The sequence below is a fragment of the Diplotaxodon limnothrissa genome, linkage group LG15 (genome assembly GCF_057381915.1).
Source record: "Diplotaxodon limnothrissa isolate DT_005_m linkage group LG15, D_limnothrissa_male_GT1.1, whole genome shotgun sequence".
NCBI classification, from domain to species: domain Eukaryota; kingdom Metazoa; phylum Chordata; class Actinopteri; order Cichliformes; family Cichlidae; genus Diplotaxodon; species Diplotaxodon limnothrissa.
In genome coordinates this window covers 44,687,843-44,710,491 of record NC_140610.1, presented here as the reverse complement: position 1 = coordinate 44,710,491, position 22,649 = coordinate 44,687,843, and the positions used below count along the sequence as shown (strand labels likewise).

At 41.5% G+C, this 22,649-nt stretch overlaps 1 protein-coding gene across 2 annotated transcripts in view; it reads right to left on the bottom strand.

Moving 5' to 3' along the window:
* LOC146618123 (serine/threonine-protein kinase D3-like) overlaps positions 1-22,649 on the bottom strand; it is a 54,027-nt gene that overhangs the window by 16,804 nt on the left and 14,574 nt on the right. For both annotated transcript variants that reach the window (XM_085373318.1, XM_085373319.1), the window contains exons 3-4: positions 5,120-5,258; positions 2,858-2,989 (exon numbers count right to left, since the gene is read on the bottom strand). In XM_085373318.1, the coding sequence (XP_085229444.1) occupies positions 2,858-2,989; positions 5,120-5,258 (271 nt within the window). The remainder of the gene's footprint in view (positions 1-2,857; positions 2,990-5,119; positions 5,259-22,649) is intronic.

The following is a 22,649-nucleotide window of genomic DNA, read 5'->3' as shown; positions in this document are numbered from 1 at the left end:
TCCCTTCCCACTGTTGCCAAAGTGCTTGCTCATAGGGAGTCGTATGATTGTTGGGTTTTTCTCTGTATGTATTATTGTAGGGTCTACCTTACAATATAAAGCACTTTGAGGCGACTGTTGTTGTGATTTGGCGCTGTGTAAATAAAATTAAATTGAAAATTGAATTGAACATAAATCTCTGGTCTTGTGCTGCAGGAGGGTCATTTTGTAGCTTTTGTGGCTAAAATGTGCCGAGACTAAACCTCAGGAATGCAGATTCTTGATAAAACACGGCAGGGCCAAAGCAGAACCTTTTATTTTTCTTACCAAGGAAATTTTAACCCTTCAGACAGGGCCGGGCTTTTAAGTCCTTTCTGTCCATTTTCTATGCAAAACCAGGTTACTCAACATCACTGGCTTATATGAAATATGGATACGGTTCAAATTAACCAGTGTAGGGTCATGCGACGACAGCACTAAGTACCAACTTTATAGCACGTCTGGTCAACAAGCTGTATTGAATTCAGATGCCTGCTCACAACTGGAGCACAGACTTCATGAACAATCTGTCTGTACGAGTAAGGCCAAAGTAAGGCCCATTATTTATCAGATAAATGCATTAAAATGTGTCAAAGTATTAATTTACTCTTCTAAAGGTTCATTTATGCCCAACAATCTTCTCATAGCCAAATTATCTGTTTAAAAACACAGAATTTATTGAGTCCAGGATGTGGTTCAGAAAGCTGTTTACAACATCTGAAGCTTAAAAGTGCAGGAAAAAAAAAAGCTAAAATTTTCTTCCATCAAGGTTGTTTTTCTATTTTTTTTCTGTCGCTTCAGGTTTGGGAACTTTTCATTTTTAACCATTTCAAACGTACAAGCGGAAGCCAAACATCAGCTGCTCGGGTGTCTCTCTGCTCGGCATCACAACAGAGCGCCGAGATCAAAACGTTAAAGACAAGACTGTCTGAAAAATGACTGCAGGAAGTCGACGAGCCGCTGCAGCTTTAAAATCAGGTCTAAAAACCAGTGTGTGAATATCCGAGTGTGTGTATGCCTCTTTCTTTCTTTTTTTTCCCCTCGAGGTGATGATTTGGTCAGCGTGGACGTGGTGGAAACCCGAGAAGCCACCACGTGTTACCTCAGGGAAAATAAAAGTTTATGAGACGTGTTAAAGCAAACATGACATCACTGTGAACTCTGATGGAGGTTTAAACAGTCGAGTTTTATAGGTTTGAAGGTCCAGTTATCGGTCACTCAGAGGGAATAGCATGCAGCCTGCCGGACCTCTATTACATCCCTGCTGAATCACTGACATCACTTCCCATCTTAATGTTTAAATAGTGAGGAGCCTATTTTAATGCACACACATCCTGAAAAGGATTTCTGATGACTAAATCTGAGACTTTATGCTCATGATCGTTAGACTGCTCTTAGCAGGCCAAGCGAGATATTCCAAAACTTTTTCCAAAATTTTCCAGTTCCTCCTGGGAGACTAACCCAAGGTGTTCCCATCATCTCTCCAGTGAGACCTGGATCTGTAACTCTGGGTCTTCCCACACACCCAGATCACCCGAGCTGGCTTTTTGGCACAAGAGTGCAATGGCTCTATTCTGAGCTCCATCCAGAGGACTGAGCCCCTCACCCACTGAGCCCGGCTCAGCCCACCCACTCACAGAAGCTCATTTTGGATGCAGGCATTTGCCAATCATTTGTTCAGTCACTAACCAGAGCTCATGACCAGGTGAGGGTAAAAGCAGTTCGGGACAGCGCCCACACTGCTGCCAGTGCCACAACGACCTCGCTCCCTCCCCTAACTCCCTCACTCGGGGCTAAAACTGTACCTCAACCCAAGAGTGGTGGCAGAGAACCACAACCTTTAATGTGCTGACTCTCATACTGCTCGCTTCACCAAACCCCAACTCAAACACCAAACCAGATCCCTGGCAGGGTCCAACACTCACTTTGAACATGCAGCCGGCACAGCCATGAAATTTTTGCTAACAACAATTTTTTGCTGAAAATTGAGAAAATGAGACTTAAATGTAAGCCAAGAACTGTGAATTCAAACACTAGGACAGCATCTATATTTTCTACGTATTTGCTTCTCTGTTACTTAGGGTTTGGCAACTGCACAAATATATTTGTTTTGTGGTCATTTTTGGGGCAATTTTTTGTGTGAATTCATCTCCAAAAACTCATCTCTGGCTCTACTAGAGCGGCTTTGCATGTTTCATAGTTCAAAATAATCCTGTTTATTTTATAGGGAGCCTTGGTGCAGTGCCTGTTTTGTTTTATTCAGCTCCTCCGTCTGTAAGCCCACCTGTCTCTTCCTTCCATTAGAAAATGTTTTGTGGGACTGTTCCGACCACCCTTCCTTGAAAAGCGTTTCTGGGAATAAAATTTCCTGGCACGGAGAGCTCTATCGGACCCCTCGCACATCCTCCATCTCGAGTATGAGCTCTTGCCTTCCGGCGGGAGACGGCGAGCCTAAAATGCAGACTGAACTCTTTTTAAAAATTTATTTTTGCCCACTTCCATTAAGCATTTAAATAACAGCTTTTTTATATTTATTGGGTCTTTGAGTCTTCTGCCACAGCACACAGAAAAATAGTCAAAGACTCTAAGGGGACAAAGTACATCACAGCATATCAGAGGAAAAGTTCTGAGAGTTAGAGCTGTGGGACTAACCCCTTCCTTGAAAAGAAATTCCTGGGACTAAATGCTCCCGGAATAAAAATACCTGGGATGTAAAGTTCCTTGGACAAAACTTCTAGCCACTGTGTTAGAAAAACAGTTCCCGGGACTAAGATTTCGGGGTTCTCTGAGTGGAAACGGACATGTCAGCAGCCTAGAAGCTTCCTGAGTGCTTCCTCACCTTCACATTTGAGTCCCTGTCTGACGAGCCCCCACAGCATCTCCCCACAGTCATCGCAGAAGGCCGGTGCCTTGTAGGAGTGAACGTACAGAGTGTGAGGTCGGATCTGGAAGTCCTCCTCTGTGGCGAGAGCTGAAACAGAAACACACACGCAGTCAGACTATGACTGTCTCTGTGGGAAGCTTTCCACCCGCGCCAGGAGATGGTCCCCCAAAATGATGATGCTCGGGCTCTGAGCGTGAGCGTATCAGAATTACAATCTGACAAATGAATTTATCGCTAGAAATGGTCACACATACACTAAACGTCAATGTCTGGCACGTCTTTCAGGGGTTACAAAAGTAGAAAGCCTCACGTGTTAGTTGTACCCTGAAGTATTAGCTGAAGTTACACAGGATTTAAAATATGCAAGTAAAGAGAAGAGAAAAGTGTTTAAATGAGGATGAACTTTTCAAGCTAACACATAAAAACATCTTGTTATTGGATGTGTTCTTTGCATTTTCAACCTTTAATTATTGCATTTTTTGAAAATGTTTCCTCTACTTTAAATGTAATGTGTATGTACTACATATATACACAACCACACAGACCATTTTGTGCTGCTTGTGTGTATAAAAGCTGGAAAACAACTCAACCGAGCAGCAAGAATCACACTAGAGCCGGTTTCATCTTGATCGCTTGGCGCTCTGGTAGCAGCTCGAATGGTAACAGTGAAATAAACCAGCTGAGCTCTGCAGGGTTTTGCAGCAGTAGCAGCGAGAGGTGCACGAGGAGGAGGAGGAAGTGGTCGTGGGTTTGCACCCTGTGCGGTTGCGATACGTTTTCACCCTCCTGTGTAATTTAAACCTGGCGCGGCTCTGCGTCTGGGTGTTCGGCTGTAAAGGTGTCAGTTTTAGTTTTCACAGCCCAACATGTTGACACATTTCAGGAAGTGACAATCCTATGCACAATATTATGTTTAGAGCGAACGGGGGTGACCCAGGGAGGCGGCGCTGGTGGAGAGGAAACGAGATCTGTGCCAGCCTCATTTTACCCGGAGAATACGAAACTGATGCGAAAATACATAATAAAGATACAATTTAAATGTTTAAAACTTACCTTTGACTTCAGTGTGAAACCAAATACACGGTTAGGCAAATTTGATTCATTTAATAAACGACCGTGTTTTTCATTAAGATACATTTTAAACAATTATTTTATTCTTACTGCTGATTTTAAAGTTAATCTATTTATTATTAGCTGGAATCATTTTTGATTCTTGTTCATACCTTAAATGGTCCTGAGCTCCCAAATATTAAACCATGATTTATAGAAAATCCAAAAAAAGAAATCCCACAAAAAACGACAACATGCAGTTGTAAGTGTGTCTTCTGTTTCTGCAGCATGCTTTCTTTCTTTACTCATGCTTATCTCATTAATGTCTGTGCATCTTTCTAAGCTGTAGCAGGCTAAGATCTCAGGGACATCATCTACTTGTCTGAAAATAAAGAACTTAAAAACTGGGAAAGACTCAGCAGCTACCAGAGGAGGACATACAATGATTATTGACAAAAATGTGAAAGAATGTTATTTATACAGGACATGCTCAAGCATGAAATTCAGAAAAAAGAGAAACCTAAGGTACACTCAAGAGAACAAGAAAAGGGGCATTCAGTCTAAATAGAAACACTAATAAAAGCACTAACGGGACAATAAAAGCTGGACTCTATCTCAGTCTGTTTCTAAACACTCCAAGTAGAAAAATTACACCATTTCAGAACTGAAAACAGGAGAAGAAGAAGTTGAAACAGGAAACAAAGCAGTCACGCACGTTTTCGGCATTTCGTTCAAATGCTGCAGCGATCTTGCTCTGTGCCATCTCAGCATCTCCATCCTCGTGCATTGATGCATCATGTAGACACTGCTACATGTGTCAGGTTAAAGAAATCAGGAGGTGTATGACGAGTCGAAACACCACCACAAGTGCACCATGGGCCTGCAGCTGTGACGACATTTAGCATAAACTCCCTGCAAGGCCGCAAACTGGCTGGCACGGGGTGATCAGTTACACCAGATCAGCTACATTTAAACTCCGACGGGGCAGGATTGGAGTGATGGGTTGTGGATGGGTAGGGCTGCAGCATTTCTGGCTATGTATGCACACTTGATTCCATCACTACTCGGAGTTTTGCATGTTTGATAAATGTTTTTTATCAATTCGAACATTATATCCACCTGCTGAGGGAAAAAAAAGAAAACGGACTAAAATTATTCATTCCTTACCAGAGAGCACCACCTCGATCAGGTCGCCCTCCTGGATCTCCTCAGCGGAGATCAGACGCTGCAGGATGTTGTCCGAGCTCAGGTCGTGACGGAAGAGCAGGATCTTGTCGTACATCCCAAAAAATCCACATTCAGGAAACTGAGGAGGGAAAAGGGGAGGTGTTATTGCTCAGAGTTCACGTCCGAGCTGCAAAAGGTTAATGAAAGAAACGACACAGACACACGGGTAGTGTTAAACGTGCTGCGCTATTCAAATGTTTTAGGGACTCTAGGTGACTGCATTTGTGCCCTCACAGAGAAAACTGATCATTCCAAAACACCGGGCTACAGTTTGAAAGAACAATTATCCAGAAAATTAAACAAAGAAAAACAGAAAGCGATACATTCATGCAACACTCATAAAAATCAGTCAGGCACAGTCGTAGCCTCATGGTGGTTTTACATGTTCACCTGACTCCTGTGGTGTGGTGGTTGAGTTACAGACCACATGCCCCCCCCCCCCCAGCTTCCCCTTCTGCTGATCGCTACAACATACAGCCGAATACAGACTGTATATAAAAGACGGACACATCCACTGTGACATTACCCATTAGTTTGAACAGCAGTTTTGAAGCCTCAATTTTGGTTTTATGTATGCTGGATATGCCATTTTTAATTTTTCACTTGCATGAGGTGAGCACAGTTACTCAATAGGGTGGAGTGCTGATTGATTAGTTAACAAATAATTTTAGGATTTCACCCACTGGTGCTTTTTTTTTAAGAATCAGTCTGAGGATTTCAGGTATCACCAACTTAGCTTTTGAAACCAGGCATCGTGAATAAGAGTGGATCTAACAGTGACACTGAAGGACATTACAGTTTATACTGTAGTGACACTACAGCCTACCCTGCTTTACTGTCTTTCCAAGTGCCAAAACTGAGAAGGTAAACGTTTTATTCAATAAGACTTAAAATTAGTGACCGAGACCTTGCAGCCATCAGGAAAGTGGTCACTTTATTTTTGATCTCAGTAAAAAGTAAGGTCATTTTCCTCTCATGTCTTTTTAAACCAGAGCAGGCGCCCCCTGTTGGCCAAGAAATATTGCTAGATTAGCTTAATGGCTTCACTTTACACAGAGCCTTTAGGGCAGCTTTTAGTGGTAACTCGTTTCCAACTAGGAACTAGCTAGCTTTCAAAATAAAGCAATCTAACATATTACACCACTGCCGCCTGCTGCGGCTTTTATCCCGCGGTAGGTTTTTAAAATTATAGCCCGAGGGGAAAACCCATCAAGTATGACTGAAGAGGAGGACTCATTCATCATAATCTGTGCGATGAAAGAGATAAATGGATAGCGACTCTTAGACATAAACACATGTAATAAAGCACTTTTTACACTCAGGCGGGCCACTTCCTGTCTCGTTTGTGGGATTTTTTTCAAAAAGTTCTGACTCAGTGTTTGGAACAGTTAGCAGCAACTGGTCTTTCAAAAATAAGACCGATTTTTAAAAATAACAAATTTAAAATGAGCCTCGTAATATACTTGGGTAATGTGTATGTGTGGGGATACACTGATAGTAGTTAGTGTCTTTATATTTTGTGCCATTCTGAGCACTAGCATGCAAAACAGGAGATCATCAGTGAATAAAGCACCTAAGAAGGTTTTGTTTAAAAGAGAATGAACTTTAAAACTGGTGCAGGAAACCCAGATAATCAGTAAATATGATTTTAGTCCTTGAATATAAATTTAAAGTGTATTAGGAAGAAGAACACCAACATTTACGTCTTTTATTTGAATTGCAAAGTTTCTGTGCTCTATTTGTTTTACAGCCGCGCTGAACTATCTGTAAAAGAGCTGCTCTAGCCTGCTGACCTTTGACCCCTTTCAGTGAACTATCATCAGTTTATTCTCACTGCAACAATTTTTCCACTTAGATGGAAGTTTTTTTTGTTAAAATCATGACCTCATCGCCTGTCGTGGTCCGGCTTCTTTCCAAAGTCAAAGATTACTTAACCTTTCCGTATGAGGAACAGATAACAAGTGATGAAACAAATTCACAGAAACGCCACACTGGGAAACTACCAGAAGCCCACAGCAGCTGAAATAGGTAGAATTAAATCAAGAATTAGATTTTCTGCTGAAAAGCATGAAGATTCCTCAGCAGCTACAGCTCCTTTTTCTCTTTTAACAGGAAGTTTACAAATGTTGTGGTGACAGCTCCACGTTTGGGTCACTGTCCATGTCTAATGCAAAGCCGCTTCTCTGTTTAGTTCCCAGACCAAAAAAAAACCCCAGAGAGAATCTAATGTTTGAGTCGGTGCTGCTTTGCTTGAGGCACAATGCCTCTGCAAGGGGGGACAGGCCAATAATCTTTCGTAAAACTTTCTCTCAATACTTGTTATTTGAGCATTTAGTCCATATAAGGAAAATGGACTAAATAGTGCATATTTACATTGATGTGCATTTGATCACCACCATCATAATTAAAGAACATTTGAAAATACATCAAAATACAGTCTGAAAGTTTAAAAATACAATATCTCAGGCTTCAAGCTGCCCTGAATGCTAGGTTTCAGACGGTTTTTTCTACTTAGCTCTGGATGTCAGTGGGACCGGCTCTCTTAAAGGTGGAATTTATGGCTCAGCAGGGGATGACCTGTTTACCTGCAGAGAGCTCCGCAGTCAATGGAGAAATTCGTTTCATGCTTCTTTCACGCCTGGTGACCGTTATTCAGGCCCCCTTGTCAACCAATCAGCATCAGGCAGACGCATACGTCATCTGCTTCCAGCAATGCACAGTCTGGACTTTTGAGAACTGCGTGGGTTATAACTTCTCTCTGCTTGTTGGATAAACGGTAACATGTACGCAAAGAGACATTTGTGGGACCATGAACTCCTTTCTGATTGGTCATCTTAGGTACAGAAGTCCCACCCACCTGCTAATCAGAATAAAACTGGCTGAAAGGGGCTCATTTCAGACCCATATTAGATAAATAGGAATTATTCTGAAGCGTGAATCATGCAAAGCTACCCTAGTAGAGTCCAAGAATGAAAATTAGGAGCTGGAACTAGGCCTGTTTGGCCTGTTACTCCACTTATCATTCAGATGGTGCCTAAGACAAGCGATGAATGAATAAATAAAAATCCTGGTTTTAGCAGTAAACTTAACTTAAATATTTGGACAGAGACAACTTTTTTTTTCTAATTTTGGTTATGTACATTACTTCAATTAATTTTGAATGAAACAACTCAGTCTGAAGTGCAGACTTTCAGCTTTAATTCAGTGGGTTGAAGAAAGCGATTCAAATACATAAAAATGTGAGAAACTAAAGCGGGTTTTTTTGTTTTTTTTAAACACTATCTCTTCATTTCACGGGCTCAAAGTAACTGGACACCCTAACTAACTGAAAACAAAATGTTAATTTTTAATACTTGGTTGAAATCCCTCTGCTGCTAATGACAGCCTGAAGTCTTGAACACATTAACACCACACCGCTGTCGTGATGAGGTTTGTCTCTTTACTGTGGAAATGATTCTGCGATCATCCACCACTGCTGTCCTTGGTGGGCGTCCAGGTCTATTTGTATTTCTGAGTTCATTAGTGCTTTCTTTCTTTCTCGGGATGCACCAAACTGTAGATTTTGCCACTCCTGCTACAATAGCAGGAGTGGAAAAGGAGTGTTTTTGTTTTTTTTTCCTGTTTTCGCATATTAAGGATGGCTTGTTTCACCTGCATGGAGAGTTCCTTTGACAGCATGTTGTCTGTTCACAGCAACATCTTCCAAATGCAAGCATCACACCTCAGATCAGCTCCAGACCTTTTATCTGCTTAAGTGATAATGACATAACGAAGGAATTGCCCACACCTGCCCAGTAAATAGCCTTTGAGTAAACTGTCCAATTACCTTTGGTCCATTTAAAAAAGAGGGTGGCACATGTAAAGGAGATGAAACTCCTAAACCCTTCATCCGATATACAGTCCTGATCAAAAGTTTTAGACCACCTGAAAAATGGCAAACAAATCATATTTTGCATGGTTGGATCTTAACAAGGTTCCAAGTAGAGCTTCAGCATGTAACAAGAAGAAATGGGAGTGAGACAAAACATTTTTTGAGCATGCAATGTATTGAAAACAACACTTAAACTGAAACAGGCTGTTTTACAGCTGATCAGAAGTTTAGGAACACACCTCCAAAAAACCCATAAACCCTTCAAAGCAGAAATCAAAGTTCCAACCATGAACTCAGTAATGAGTAGCTCCACCGTTTTTGTTGATCACTTCAAAAATTTGTTGCGGCATGCTTAATGCAAGCGCTTCAAAGAAGCGAGTGGGAACATTTCTCCAAGTTGTGAAGACTGTCTGGAACTGTTGTCCATTTTTTTAACTACCCTTGCCATCCATCCCCAAAGGTTCTCAATTGGATTTAGATCAGGAGAACAAACATGATGGTCCAAAAGAGCGATGTTATTCTCCTGGAAGAAGTCCCTCCTCCTGTAGTCACTGTGTACTGTAGCGTTGTCCTGTTAAAAAAAACCCAGTCGTTACCACTCAGACAAGGGCTCTCAGACATGAGGGATGCTCTCTGCAACATCTGGACATAGCCAGTGGCCGTATGACGTCCCTTCATTGTTCCACTGAAGGAAAAAGCACCCCAGACCATTATGGCGCCCCCTCCACTGTGGCGCATAGAAAACATCTCAGGTGGGATCTGCTTGTCATGCCAGTAACGTTGGAAACTGTCAGGACCATCCAGGTTAAACTTTTCTCATGAGGAAAAAAAACAAACAAAAAACCTTTCTTCCACCTTTCAATGTCCCATGTTTGGTGCTCTCTTGCAAAGTCCAAACAGTCAGTTCTGTGGCGTTAAGGAGACGAGGCCTTTGAAGACGTTTTTTGTTTTTGAAGCCCTTCAGTCTCAGATGCCGTCTGATAGTTATTAGGCCGCAGTCAGCACCACTAACGTCCTTAATTTGGGGCGAGGATTGTCCAGTGTCTTGACAGACAGCCAATTGGATCCTCCAGCTCAGTGCTGGTAAAAATTTTGGGGGGGTTTCCTTGACTTTTTTGTTCCATAACCCTCGGGATCATTTAAGAAATTCCAAATGGCTGTCTTACCGAATCCCACCTCAGCAGTGACAGCATGCTGTGAGAGACCCTGCTTATGTGGTTCAACAACCCGACCATGTTCAAAAAGGAAACGTTTATTTGCCTTTGCCATCAGAACATCATGACAGTGTGACCACCTGAGAGAAAATGAAATTTTTTTGCACAGATTTTGCCTTTTAAGGACATGTGGTCCTAAACTTCTGATCAGCTGTAAAACACCCTGTTTCAGTTTAAGTGTTGTTTTCAATACATTGCATGCTCAAAAAATGTTTTGTCTCACTCCCATTTCTTGTTGCACATTGAAGCTCTACTTGGACCTTGTTCCAACCATGCAAGATATGAGTTTTTTGCCAGGTTTGAAGTTTAAATAAATGCATACTGGCTTAATAAAGACACGCCTATACATTTGTATGAAATCAATATAAGTTACAAAGAAACACCAACACATGTAAAAATGGAACTTCTCACTACCTCTCACGACTTTCTCCGTTTCCTTTTTGTTATTTTCTGCACAATTCCTGAGAAATAATGACATTAACTTCTCTGCGACACGACATCTATAAGTAAAGACTTCATTTAAAGGAAACGTGGCAGTGGTTTGGCAGGTTTTATTTCCTTAACCATACAGCGTATATACCTCACTGCTGGCCATTTTGATACATGAGGTTTTCCTGCTTTTGAGAGCACAAACTGTACTTAACGGCACCCAGACTTCACTCACAGCTGGTCCTGCAATAAGTAAAGATGTACATGGTGTTTCTCCTAATTGCCTGTATAGTGTATTTAAAACACTATATACACACTATATATGGTGTTTTTAATTTTCCTTTTTATTTATATCATAATTCACGCGGGTGAATAAAAGTCCATCTCAAATCTTCTAAGTAACTTGATTAGTGAGGAAATAAGGAGCTAATTTGAAGAGTTTGTGCTCTTGCAGCTTTGTGAAGGGTGTGTGTGTTTTTGTGATAAAGTGTGTGTGCAGTGGATTTGGAGTTCAGCAGCTTCTGCAGCCTGCAGACGGAGCAGGTGGAGCAGCTTCCTGCTGAGCTGAGCAGGATGTTAGCAGCGTGCAGAAAGCATGCAGTGTGGATCCTGCAGGCCGCTGTGACAGCAGGAAACAACCCAACAGGTGACGAGGCACAAGCTGCGTGGATCACGTTAGATGTGAAACACACACACACACACACACACACACACACACAAAGTGCATCATGAATTATGGCTGAGGTCTCGTCACTAATACCCTGCAGTCATTCGCCGTGCGGCTACACACTGCCTCTCAAAAAAAGAGAGATGCTGACAGTCAGAAACACGGGAACAGGACGGTCTGATCAGGGACACGATAAACAACAACAACAACAACAAAAAGCTGTAGAAACTATTTGGTGTCTGAGTTCTCACAGGAGATGAAACTCAGCTCATGCTGGCCTATTTGTGATGGGCACATCCTCCGAAAACATTGCAACCCTGATCCTTTTGTGGCTCTTTGTACTTGCTGTCAAAAAATTTCATTTAAAAACTGTTTTTAAACTTGTCTGCTGGAGTCAGGGGCAGTTTATTCCTCGATACAGTTGCTGCAACCACCGAGGCCCTAACCTTGGACAACCAGGGGCACCTCATCCTCAGCATTCCCGTGGAAGCACTTAAAGTTAAAAGGGCAGAGAGGTAAGGAGGCTGAAACCCATGCAATGACTTAAAAGCAAGCAATAAAATATTAAAAGCAGTTGTAACACTGACAGGATTCTAGTATGAGTGATGTGTGGTCATGCTTTTATGTGCTGGTGGAGAGCTGCAGGGTTTTGGACCATCGAAGGCGATATTTGTTTTCTTCAATGGTCAACCACTCAACTCTGATTAAAGGAAAAAAAACAAGACAAAATAACTGTTACTGATCAGTTATTACTTTCTAAAGTTGAAGCTAAGTAGGTTTGGATTGTGTTATAAGAGCTCTGCTTTAGCTCGTTGTCCAATAGGAGGAAATAAAATTGTGTCTAGAGGGCATGGAGGATGATGCTGCAGTCACTCAGCTGGCCTGATGTTGTTTCTTTAATCAGCAGAACAGGTTTCAGTTGCACATTCATTCTTTAAACATGACAAAGCATCATTAGATTAGACAAAGTGCTCCTCTCTACATCAATATTGATTTAATACATAAAACCAATTTAAAAAAAGAACATTTCTGCACATTTATGGCTTTATATGTTTAGTTGTTTTATTGTCATGCAGAAGCACTCCTCCTGCATGATTCACGGTTTGAATCTTGGTTTCAACTGCAGTTACCTCACACTGGACAAGTTCATCAACTTAGCTGAAGCAAGCGTAGCCTCTATCATGGAAGGTACCAAGCTTTTATTTTGGAATTCTGCATCAATGAGGAGTGAGCTGTAGCTCTAACCGTGACAAAAAAGTGTGTCGAAAGACTGAGCAAATATCTACGCTAAATTTACAGTTTAGATATAGAAAGCAGAGAAAATCTTTACTATTATAAAAACAATAAGTGAAAAGGTCGTGAACTTCTGCTGGGCATGTGTCAGCTCCTCCTCCGTGTCTGCATTGCTGTTCCTTATTGATTTTGCCACCTGAATACAAGAATATTCGGCCAGATGTTGAATGAGATAACAGCCCGTGGGCCAGTATATAAAGGTGGACTCTGACACTATAGAGCATCATCAGCTTATATTCAAATTGATGACTGCTAACCTATGACAATGGACGCCCCGGGCTGCATGTTAATCTTAACCATGGACGTGCACTTCCTGTCCGGCATGGTTTTATAAAAGACAATTCACAATATAACATAATCAGATGCCATCAGCAACATGTCATGCACACTCCCAGCTTTGAAATAACCTCACATCTTCCTCTCCCATCCTGCCTAAGAATGACGTTTTCACACATTAACGTTTTATTTTCTCCCTGGAAAATACACCAACTCTACTTTCACCTCACAGGCATTAATCATACGTCATATGAAACCATGTTTAATACGAACTTACTTGAACAGGAGATAGAGGCCCCTTTAATCAAACCGAATGAAGCATTTCAACTTTTTATTTTTATCTTAAAAAAACTTTCAGAAAATCACCTGGACCAAAGAAACCTCTGAAAGCAGGACTAAAGCAGGAAGCGGACTGGGTGAGGTCTGAACCAGAAGTGAAAACACTTCAGATCAGCTGCCATGACGATGCATTTGGTCTCCATCCAATTGTGTTGGATATAGAGCCGTCAGCTGACGTTTGCTCTGAGGTGAGCAGAGAAGCGCACTGAGAGGACCGTTAATGCACCAGAGTGTGTGTTTAATACACACTGATCCTCTCTTTATGGGTAATCCTCCATTAACCGGGTTTACACACGCTCTAAGCTTTAACCTTTGACCTCCAGACAGCACGGTGGAGCCAAAACTCCTGATTTATTAAAGACTATGACACATATGACACAAACCACACGCACAATTTTAAAAGGTGCCTCTAGTCCCATGTGTGCGTCAAGTACAGCAGGTGAAAAAAAAAAAGTTTAATTTTAGCAGGCATCTAGTACAATATTATTCTGCTTACATTAGCATTAGCGATATCTCCCTGTTAACAGCTTGTTTCCTGCATGTTGGGGTGTTTTAAATGCCAGTGGTACTTCTCATGTAGATTGTTTTGTGAGGTTGTGTTTGCACAGTGGCCAACTTTGACGCTGAGTAGGTGCTGTGATGACAAAAGTAGAAGAAAAACTGAAACTTCTGGCTCCCACAGATTTCCCTTACATGCATATGCTGTTAATAACACCAATATCCAACAGGGAATAAGAGATAAATCCTAGTTGCTAAGTTACTGTGTTACAGCAACCAAAACATGACAAGCAACTTAAAAATCAACTAAGGGAACAAAAAACCTCAAAGGAAAAAAAAAAGGTTAATGTTACATTTCTTCTTTCAGCTGCTCCCTTTATGAGTTGCCACAGCAGACCATCTGCCTCCACCCAACCCTTTCCCAGCATCCTCTGCTGTCACTTCAACCCTCTGCTAGTCCTTCACTACATCCATGAATCTTCTTTTTGGTCTCCCTCCTGCCTAGAACCTCCATCTTTAACATCCTTCATCTAACCCTCCTCTGCACATATCCAAACCTCTCATTCTGAGCTGTCCCCTCTGATTCACTCATCCCTAATCTTGTCCATCCTGGTCACACTTCAGCTTCACCTCTGTTTTTCCTCCTGAGCCTTTCTGAAAGATTACATTAAAGACCCGCCTTTATATTGAAGGAAAATAAAGGTTTGCTGTGCCAAAAGCCTTGAAGCAAATACAAAAGCTAAAAGAGAAATGTTTCTGCATAAAACATCTGAACATTACCTAAAAAGAAGACTGTGTTTGAAACCAAAGCATAGAAGGATGACGCGCACCTGCACTACGAGCACTTCACTGCGATTGGTTGCTTGTTATAGATGAAGAAACAGAACCTTTAAAAATAATCCTGGTCAATAAAACAGCTGCTTAAGATCATGTTTATGTATCCAATTACATCTCAGTGCTTGACGAGAGAGGGCTGTGTGTAGAAAAGGCTGTAACTTGATGATGGCCGAAACAGTGTTTTTGTTTAACCCGTTGCTGCTGTCGTCATCGACAGGCAGAAAACTAAAAATTGTGTCACCGCCCAGAAACTTCTGGACCAAACAGAAAAAATAAAAAGTCACAGCAACTGCTGTTTGCGTCACACCTAGCAGAAGGAGACGAAAACATTTGGGCCGGTAGCGACGTGAAGAGCACAAACAGATAAAACCGCTGCTGTCTTCCGCTGCTCCAATAAAACTCTCGGTCGTGCTTGCCGTGTGCGTGCAATTAGCCTGGAGGGACGGCGGTAAAATGTGCTGATGGGAAACGTGAAGGCAAACAGCTGCGAGTGTTTTCCCCGGCATCCGCTCGTCTCTGTCACCTCGCACAGGAAACAACAGGATGCAGCGCAGAGAGGGCCAAGGTTGTCAGAGCGAGTGAGAGCGAGTGGGAGTTTCATTCATCCACTTGTTAAAAATCAGTGCTCAATGCAAAATATGAAAACAAAACTCACCAAATCGTGGCTGTCCATTAAAAAAACTGTGCTTATGTTACCTGAGTGAGCACTGAATCCGTTTAAATGGTATGAAATTGGCTCATGGACAACACTCTGTTCCCTGCTCTCTTTCTGAGACCTTTGAACTCTTTATTATTTGTTTTTTTTATCCAAAGAGGAGCTCAGGTCAAACTTTCTGCTGCTCGCTTTGAATATCCAGAGGTCACTGCAGGAGACCAAACTGCAGTCTTCATAAATTAATCATTAATTCCTTTAATTTAACACCCTCCTGCAGCAGCTGTTTAAGGCCACCTGACTCCCCTGTCTTCCAGTCTAATAACCTCACATAAAAGCTTTGCTGCACCGCGACTGGCACAGGTGGCATGAAATTCATCAGCACGTATTACTTTATCCATTTATCTGCTGCTAATAAAGGACAATAACTGCTGATTGAGCTCATCTTTCAGAAGTCTACATCAATGTTGACTGATGGTGAGATCCACTGACTGGCTGGAAAGATTAAAAATGTAAGATTTTACCGATTACTTTTAAAATCACTGCTCACTCGTATTCTCACACTCAGATTGCTTTCCCTACAAAGAAACACGTCACAGGGCTTATCTTACATTTGTGTAGTATTATTAAGTTTTTATTTAACCAGGAAAATAGAGTCGTGATTAATAAAGTCCTCTGTTAGTGCCCTGGCCCATAAATTCATGCATTTTCATTGTGGTTTGCAACTCATTGTTTCAAATCTAAAATCCTGCTCTTTCCTTATTTAATACTTTTGCAAAGCCAATCACTGAGCCCGATCAGCCCCCCTGGTGGGCTGCACTTCTGCCCCAACTAATGCTAAAGTGAGCAGCAGTGCTGAGAGACGCATGTTTGAGGTCAATGATTGAGAGGTGAATGTTTGCTTTTGGAGTTTGAACCCTTTAACCCCTCACATCGATCCCACACTTGGGATTTTCCTACCTGGCTTATGTAATTAGTATCTGATGGGAGCAGAGCAGATCATCACACAGACTCTGAGTCAGGTGAGACTCTCCTCACAGATGTACACCATGTTGAACTCAAAGTTTCCAGAGAGCTAAATCTGATAATCTGATCCTGGCTGCCAACGATGCACCGATCCAACTTCACCACCTCTGTTATAGTACTGCCGACAGTCCTGATCCAACACCAGTATTAAATTAATAAGCTGTGGGGTGGCGGTCAGCACTGTCAGCTCACAGCAAGAAGGTTCCTGATCTTCCAGCCCCATCCGATTGTTTAATTAACAGTAAAGAAAATGGAGGGATTGATGGGTTCGTCGCTGTGAGGAAGGAACTGGGAAGAACCAGCTGAATGCGCTCAGGGTGTGCTCACATCAGGCACCGCTGCCTCGTACTGTGCCTGACGATAACTTATAATCCAGTCTGAGTCTCTCTGCTGTCTTTTGCACTCACTTTCAGTTTGACGCACAGACAGGTGCTTTTCAAATGCACGCTTGCAAAGCACAGGTTTCGTGATTTTGCATTTTGCAGATTAATTTAGGACGAAGTGGCACACTGTCCTCTCACATATTTACTAATTAGTGATTTCTGCAGAGCCAGCCATCTGTCAAAGAAGTGTATGACAGCGATCGCACTAATGCTTGCTTGAAGAGGTAAGCCAAGCTATGTTTGATCTAACCGGGGAGGTATGCACATTGGTCAAACCAAGCGATCTTTGACAGCCTATCGCAGTCGGGCATGGCACCAACCACTTGCTGTAACTACGCCTAAGTTCCCTAACTTTGTATAAATTTACTGGATTTACAAATTTACTAGGGCGCTATTTACTAGTTTAAAAAGATAGATGAAAAAAGTCCAAGGCAAGAACCATCAACAAACTGGTTTCCACAGTCATTTTCCAAAGATGCCTAAAGTCAGACCACAACACATCCACTTGCTTTCCTGCAGTCTAGAGGACATTGCAGCGCAGTCACTGGAGACTAACTTTAAAGCACAAAAATCTCACAAAATGTGTTACAGAGAATCACTTTGCATGTGTCAGATTCATTACAACATGAGGAACATGCACACAAACACACACTACAAAAACATCCTCCCTCCTCAGATACCCCCGCGTGTGTTAAACTGACCTCAGCGCTTCCTTTGCATTCATTCAGGAGCAATATGACCACAGTTAAAGAAAAGAAAAAAAAAAAAAAAAGTTTCGACACCAACTCAAAGCTGCCCAGCGCTGAGATTTCACAAACAAGCTTACGCCTTTCAGAGCTGCGACTTTTTACTGATAAAAGTTCACAACTGCAGCAGAAACTCCAGATTTTACAATCTCTTAAAGATAAATGGAAACAGCCAATAGTGTGACCCATTCTGAAAAGAAACTGCAAAATCAAAAACACATCTGCTGAAAAACCACAGAGAAAGAACACAAAACGCTCCAGCTAAAGGCAAAAGGACCAGCAGATTCTGCTCTGCGTCTCATTTCAGATCTGAATTATGGAATATGAAGTTGATCACAGAAGAGTTGAATGGTTTGCGACCAAAACATCATCAGATAAACCACAGAAGACCAATTGGTCATGGTAGAAATTGGTCTGTTTGCGCAATACTTTTCGTATTGAAGTCTTCATTTTATACCATGAGAAACAGGAATGTTTGATGAATAATAACCCTCTGTGGTGAATAATACAGCAGGAGACCGGAAATGTTCAAAGTAACATCCCCCACTGTAATCTTCAGCTCACGAATCTGCTGTAAAAATGTACCCGTTACAGCTACTCCACAACAGTAGCCATTATATTAGTTACATGATACTAGGATCGCCTTAATTCTCCGTGGCAGAGATTCAGGGTGCTGGAAACATTCCTTTAGAGATTTTGGGTTCAAATTTGCTGGCCGCACATCCCTGATGTGAATCTCCAGTTCCATCACATCTCAAAGGTGCTCTGTTCGACTGAGGTCTGCTGACTGTGGAGGCCGTTTGAGTACAGAGAAGTCATTGTCATGTTAGGGAAATGAGTTTGAGATGGTTTGAGCTTTGTGACATGATGTGTTATCAGAAGATGGGCACGCTGCGGTCTTACAAGGATGGATGTGGTCAGCAGCAATACTCAGGTAGGCTGTGGGGTTTACACGATTCTCATTTGGTCCCAAAATATCCAAAGTGTGCCAAAGCAGGAGTGGAACATGGTGTGGTCTTCTGATGCTATAGCCATCTGCTCCAGAGTCTGAAACGTTCTTCTTCTGCAGACCTTGATTGTAACGAGTGGTACTTTGAGTTATTGTTGCCTTAAACAGCATGGCCTCTGTCACTCACTGGGAATTTTCTCTTTTTAATATCACTCTCTGTAAACCCAGAGTTGATTATTTGGGAAAGTCCCAGCAGATCTACGGTTTCTGAAATCTCAGACCAGCCCGTCTGATACCAACAACCATTCAAAGTCACTTAAACCACCTCAAGCACCCAGCTCATTAATTAAATAAACTAATATACTGCATTTTATTCTTTAGTAACTAATCAAAGCCAGTCTGGGTACATTCTGAACATTAACAGTATCATTGTTAGTTTTCTGATACACACAGTCTAACATCTCTCGCATGACTCACCCTCTGTACTCGAGGCACAAGTACAATACGTTTAATATTACAACATTTTTTTTTAAACTTCTTCTTTCACTGTGGTTTTTCAGTCATCACTTTTAATGGCCAGGACTTTAATTAAGGAAGCGGCAAGTTTCCCCACTTACGGTGACCTCAGAGATCACGCTGTCAAGCACAGGAAGACATCTGCCTACCAGCGAGCCCACTAACACAGACACCGTTCCAGTACTTCTCACACTAACTTTGGTCATTTGACATTAAAAACTGGACATAAAGCCCCCTTTTTAAGAGCAGCAGACACAGACAAGGTGATCCTTGCACATGATGTCATCTCAGCTGACAAATTGGATGTAAATGAGCTGCAGATATCCCGATTAGATTAGACATGGTTGCGCAGAGCTAAGTAAACATTAAACTCAAACCAATTTCCTTTTTCTGACCACATGACATCGCCCAGACGGAAACAAACACACTTCCTGGCTCTTATCACAGTGGCAGGTACAATGGAAGCAGGTGAATGAGGTCAGTATCCAGGTCACTCATGTGCTGACATTTAGCAGTTGAATACCAGCGTCGTAATTAGACGCTATTACTGCTGATCATCTGCCACACAGGCAGGTGTGTTCACTGCACTTCCTGCAAGACTCAATTCAAGAGAAAAATTACCCAACTTCTTTTATTTCAATTGCAGGCAAAAGCCTGTTATGTATAAAAACTTCCTGCTGGACACGGACAAGCTTCTGGCAGGTAAATGAGCTCATGCAGAGAGCTGAGAATACATTATCAGATCTGACTACACATTTACAGGCAAAACAATTCTCCTCACACATTTATTACAGATTTTACTACTGTCCTCCAGTGTAAATGCTTCTTTCAACACTTTGCAAACACATGTTTTAATATAAAATGATTTTGAAACCCTTGTGCAGACATTTCGTCTAGCACATCTGGATCAGGGAATGAGACTGGAACATGTGCCGTTTTTCTCACAGACATTCGTCGTTTTCCTCAGGCCAGCGTACAGCTCACCTCGCCAAACTGTAGTCAGAGAGAAGGGTCTTACTTGACTCAGTCCATGCAAAGTGGTGGCAGCTCTGCTCTTATCTATACCAATTACATAAAACAGGTAGGAAAATGGCAAGTGTGAGATCGATGTGAGGGGTTAAAGGTGACGCTCAAACTCCAAAAGCAAACATTCACCTCTCAATCATCGACCTCAAACATTCCTCTCACTCAGTACTATTACTTAGTTTAGCAGTAGCTGGAGCAGAAGTGCAGCTCACCAGAGGGGCTAATTGGGCCCAGCGATTGGCCAGGAAAGCACACAACAAAACATGTATACTGCATGTTGTCACAGGAAGCAATGAGTCGCAAATCATACAAATGAGTCAATTAAATTCTTGAGGTTCTCTTCCTTGTTAAATAAAAATGTAATAATAGCACATAAATGTAAGATAAGCCCAGTGATACGTTTCTTTGTACTGACGTTCACCTTCAAAGTAAAAGCTGCACCTTTTGCAGTAGCTAAGGTGAACGCGCTCCATTTCCTGTTTGCACTTTGTCCAAGTTTCACTGCTGCTCGCAGAAGAGTTGATCAAGATGATCTGCTGCAAGCCAAAACACTCATAAGGATATTTTTAGTGCAGCGCTCTCTGCGCTACTGGAACCCCTAACCAACTGTTTGGGGAACACACACTTTTACAGAGATAAAGGTAGTTGCTAGGCCAAAACTTTCAAAATAAGAGTAAGCCCGTTGCAATGATAAAACATAATTTGCATTTATGTACATGGTCTGTATTTACTGATGCAGGTGTGCATTTCAATTAATAAACAAATGTAGGAAGCATTTAGGTTTTTCGCATTGATCACACTTTGAAGTATCCCAGCTTAATTTCAAGGAATCTGTCATTAATGGATTTTAATAAATTATAGCACTTAAAGTTTAATGTTAGCTGGTTAATATCTGGCTCTTCACTTACTGTAACTAAGCCAATCTGGCCCTCTGAGGGAAAAAAAAATGCTGCCCAATGCAACTCTAAACTGTCCCATCATAAACAATGGCCACTTATCCAGGTCCGGGTCTCCCCGTTCACCTCAAGCTCTTCCAGGGGAAACCAAGGCTTTCCCAAGCCAGCCGAGGGACGCCAACTCTCTAACATGTCCTGTGGCTGCCCTGGGAACTCTTCTCAGTAGACACGTAGGAGCCACCTAAGAGCCATTCTGGTCAAATGGCTGAACGACCTAAACTGGCACTTTCGATATTGAGGAGCAGCAGCTCCACCCTAGTCCCCTTGTGTGTGGCTCAACCTTTGGAGGAGGCCCATCTCCACTGCTCATATTCTGGATCTCATGCTTTCGGTCGCCTCGTGGTCATAACTGAGCACAGGAGCGTATATCAACCAGTAATCGATTAACCACAGTGCAGAAACTGTTATAACTGACTAAAGAACCAAATGAAACAAAAATTAAATGACCTTTTCATTACATCTACAAACAAAGTATAAAACAAAAACTATAAGATTGTATACTAACTATAACTATATATTAAATAATTTAATTAATATCAAAAACACGAGGCCTAAAGTCATATTAAGAAAACTGATTGTGGGGGTTTAGGGCTCACACAAAATACTCGACAGTTCGGAGAAGTTAAAGCATCCCAGGACACAAAATCTAAAGAGACACTCAACAGGATAAATAAAAGATTTTATAACAAACTTTTAGTTTCAGACAGCAGCTGTGTGATGATCGGGATCAGAGTTCAAGCTGGAAACTTTGTGCTTTTCAAGGGATTTTCTTGACTAATGAGACGACAAATGGAGCTCAAAAGGCTAAGCTGGGATTTTCAAAAGTTAAAAAAAAGCATTGCAGTTAATGTTTTAATTCAACATCTTACATAAAAGGAAGTAAGTGACAGGATTAAACCTCACATCCACATTTAAAACGTTAAAACTGAACACTTTACTCCTTTTATAGCATTTTTAATCACTAACATTTATAAAAAAAAATAATAAAACAAAATTTTAATATTTTAATTTAATTCAAGTCGAACTATTCATTCCTGGCTTCAGTTTTTTTTGTACTCTAGTATAGTGGCTTTGCTTTATTCTCTATTCAAAATAATCCTTATTTAATTTAATTTATATGCTAAGCCTTGGTCCACATTGGCTACATTTAAACTTCTTATTAAGTCATCTGTACCTTGCTTATTTCTAAGAACTTATAAAATCCTGGACAAACCTGGAAATGAAACATAAAGGCTTATTTGAAGAGTGTATCAGCAGAGAAAGAGCCCAGGCAAAAGTCATTAATGAGCTTCTCACGGGCTCAAACAATGGACCCGTTTCTCTGCAGTTTATTACTGAGACTGGAAAACATTACTGGGATAAAAGGAACTACATTGTGTGAGTCATACTAAACACTGTTGAGTTTGGTTTAGTTCAAAAGAAGTGTGACCACTGATCACCTGTAGTGAAGTCATTGCACAGGCTTCCTGTAAAACTGAGAAGTCAAACTTGTAATTCTTGGTTTTGAGACCCTGCGTGTTCTCAGACGTGCTCGTACGCTGCGACCCTGCTCAGGTCATCTGGATCAGGCTGGTTACTCGCTGCTCTCCAAGATTGGTGAACACACGTTTACCATATATGCTCCATGCTGCCTGGCATCATAATCAAGGTTGGCACATTCCAAACTTTAAACCACATTAAAATAGGTTATTTTTCTTATTTTATAAATTTTAAGCCAGTTTTCATTTTTTTTTACAGTTGATTTCATTTTACATTTAATCCTTTAATTGATTTAACTTCTGGATTTTTTAAA